The sequence below is a fragment of the Triticum aestivum genome, chromosome 5A, assembly GCF_018294505.1.
Source record: "Triticum aestivum cultivar Chinese Spring chromosome 5A, IWGSC CS RefSeq v2.1, whole genome shotgun sequence".
NCBI classification, from domain to species: Eukaryota; Viridiplantae; Streptophyta; class Magnoliopsida; order Poales; family Poaceae; genus Triticum; species Triticum aestivum.
The window spans coordinates 595,222,886-595,225,547 of NC_057806.1; the positions used below are offsets into that span (position 1 = coordinate 595,222,886).

Sequence of the window (2,662 nt, forward strand, 5' to 3'; positions counted from 1 at the left end):
CGGAGAGGGACGCAAGGAGGGAGCGAGCCACCTATCGGGAAGACAAACGTTCGCGGAAGCAAGCAACTCAATTGAAACTAAAGCTATGAGAAACGTTGGGTTGGGACTTTGAAGACGAGCAGCTTGCTGGCGCCTATCTTCAGACGTCGGAGGGGGACATTACCGAGTCGGAGTCAGAAAGCGATGAGTAGTGATCTTTTCCTTTTATCTGTGTACGCTAGAACTATCTATGTACTGAAAAAATGGCGGCGGCGTCGGCAACGTAGCAGGCGGGTGAGGGTGTGAATCCACAGTGCCACCGACAAGCGGGCTCGGTGAGGAAAGAGAGTGAGCGCGTGCGTTCGTTTTATGTCCGCGCCGACGCAAATCAGACTCAAAAATAGACCAGAAATGAATTGGCAGACGAACGAAAGCGAACACGTGTCCGCTTGAGTCAGCGTGGAGTTGGACGGCCGCGGACGAAATGGGTCGCCCCATTAAAACTACTCTAACCTCTGATTTTCGAAGACCACGATCTATCTAATTCATCGATCTGGCCGCGGCCTAGGAATGATGACTGATCAGCACCAATTACCGAATGACCCGCAAAATTTTGTTCTTACCGATTTTAAAGTGGACACTTCATCATGTTTTCAGGTGATTCCGTGCACAATGTCAACCGCGAACGAATAACCGCACACGTCCTCCAGTCCTCCTAGACAGCCTCTAATCCAACGGCTTAATTTACACGAGCAAGTACACGATCGGGCGCCGTCACGCCACAGGTACAGGTATGAGACTAAACAAAAAGCTGGCCAACATGTGACGGATCCTCACACGATACGGTGCGCACACCGGCCCGCATGGGGACAGGCGAAACCGAAATCGAGCTTTGACTTCGGGTATCTACCAGCTCACGCCCGGGCCGTCGGATCCGTCTACGCGGCAGCTTCCCGTGCGGCGCCGGGATCCCGAGGGAACCCGCGCGGAAGCCGCGCCACGGGGCCCGCGACACCTGTGGCACGCCGCGGCCGCGGACAGCGGCCACGTCCCGGTCGGGGCCGTCGGAATCCGACGGCGACGCCGCGCCCAAAAGGCCCCCCGATCGATTGCACGCGCATCTCCCGCTTGTCCCACTCCCCGGCTATAAAACCCCGCCCCCGCCGCGCAAACTGGCAACGACGACCCAGCCGGCAGGCAACCAAGAAACAGCTGCTGCTTTATTAGCTTCTTCCATCCATCCCAAAGATCACAGGGCGAAGAGAGGAAGGGAGTGATATTTTTCCGAGGAGGGGAGTGGAAGGAGATCGATCGGTCGAGAACCGAAGATGTGCATGGACCGATCCCCAGTGCCGGCCAAGAAGATCTGGCTCGCCATCGCCTCCCGCCTCGGCCTCCGGCCAACAGCCGGTACGCTCCAACTTCTTCTTCTTCTTAGCTCGTCGATCGTCCTCTTTCTTGCCAACGGCTGCATCTTGTCTCTCTTCGTCGTCGGCGAGTTTCTTGGATTTGTTTCTGACGGATCGGTCGGTTGCAGGGCTGAGGAAGCTGAGGAAGGAGGTGAGGACGTGCGAGTACCGCGACGTGCACATCATGTGGGAGATGCTGAGGGAGATGGACTCCCCGGTGCCCCTGGAGGAGAAGGAGGCCGCCGCCGCCGCGGCCGTCGCGGCGGCCGCCGGCGCCAGGAAGAATAAGGCGGCGTGGAGCCGCTTCGTCTACTACTGCTGCGCCTTCTGAGCTCCACAGGATGTGATCGATGAACGCGGAAACTGGACAGCTAGCTGGCTGGAACCGCGCCGTCAGAGTTAGAGCAGGCTAGCAGAGAGGCCGTGTGTAGATAGAAACAGCACTGGCCCTCTCACAGGCTGTGCGAATAACCAAACGCGTGTGGATCCGTCCCAAATGGTCCATTGGAGATCGATCATCGTTGTGCGCAAAACAGGATTCAGATTATGAGGATGTGAATTCAGAGGATGGTGAACGAGATGTGCGGCCTACAGCCAAAGAAATCGTATTCTCTTGCCTCAAGAACCACCCTATTACCGGCACGTAGGGCTCCCTTTTCCCCGGAGCAGAGAGAAGAGAGCGATGTTTGTAGTAGTAATTCGTACAAAGAAAATTAAGAAAAAAAATCTATAACATCGGATCTTGCCCCTAAACTTGTTTGTTTGATCTAGCCAATTAATCTTCTTAAAATTGGTTTGCCTTTTCACTATTGTTTGTGGTGATGATTTGTCTGCACTGCAACGATGTCACTTGATTTTGCATGTTGTTGTTGTTTTGTTTTTCTTTGCTTTATCTTCTCTAACTCGTTGGTGATATGGTTTGAATACGTCGAAACCGGAAATAGAACATACCTATCAAGTTGGCAATCACGGATGAAATTTAACGTTCTCGGGTACTCAATCCGTCCAACATCAAGTTTATATTGTTTCTTGTATTGCATCAGTAGAAAATACTATTAACTATGAGTAGTGCAAAAACTATGTAAAATACCATACAAATTAGGTATTAACTATGAGTAGTGTAACAACGATTGGAGAAGAACTGTAATCATTTTGATCAACTGTGGGCATGCTAATCCTTTTGACCAATTGCAAGAACAATCTTCAGCTTTCCAAATCATTTTCTTTCCGTCCGTCCTCATCGTTGTCTTTTCCCCGCCCTCCCACCCCTCTTT

At 52.4% G+C, this 2,662-nt stretch overlaps 1 protein-coding gene across 1 annotated transcript; it reads left to right on the plus strand.

Annotated features, from left to right (window-relative positions):
- The first annotated feature begins 1,139 nt into the window (after nt 1–1,139).
- Nucleotides 1,140–2,096, plus strand: LOC123107874 (uncharacterized). The gene is made up of 2 exons (XM_044529774.1): nt 1,140–1,389; nt 1,517–2,096. Exons 1-2 carry the CDS (start codon nt 1,308–1,310, stop codon nt 1,717–1,719), a joined length of 285 nt encoding a protein of 94 aa, XP_044385709.1. The 5' UTR covers nt 1,140–1,307; the 3' UTR covers nt 1,720–2,096.
- The last annotated feature ends 566 nt before the right edge of the window (nt 2,097–2,662 follow it).

Excerpts from the sequence above, each read along its gene's own strand:
- LOC123107874 (XM_044529774.1), top strand. The coding sequence starts at position 1,308 with ATGTGCATGGACCGATCCCCAGTGCCGGCCAAGAAGATCTGGCTCGCC. Across the intron at positions 1,390-1,516 it reads CGGCCTCCGGCCAACAGCCG|GGCTGAGGAAGCTGAGGAAG; the intron begins GTACGCTCCAAC and ends GGTCGGTTGCAG.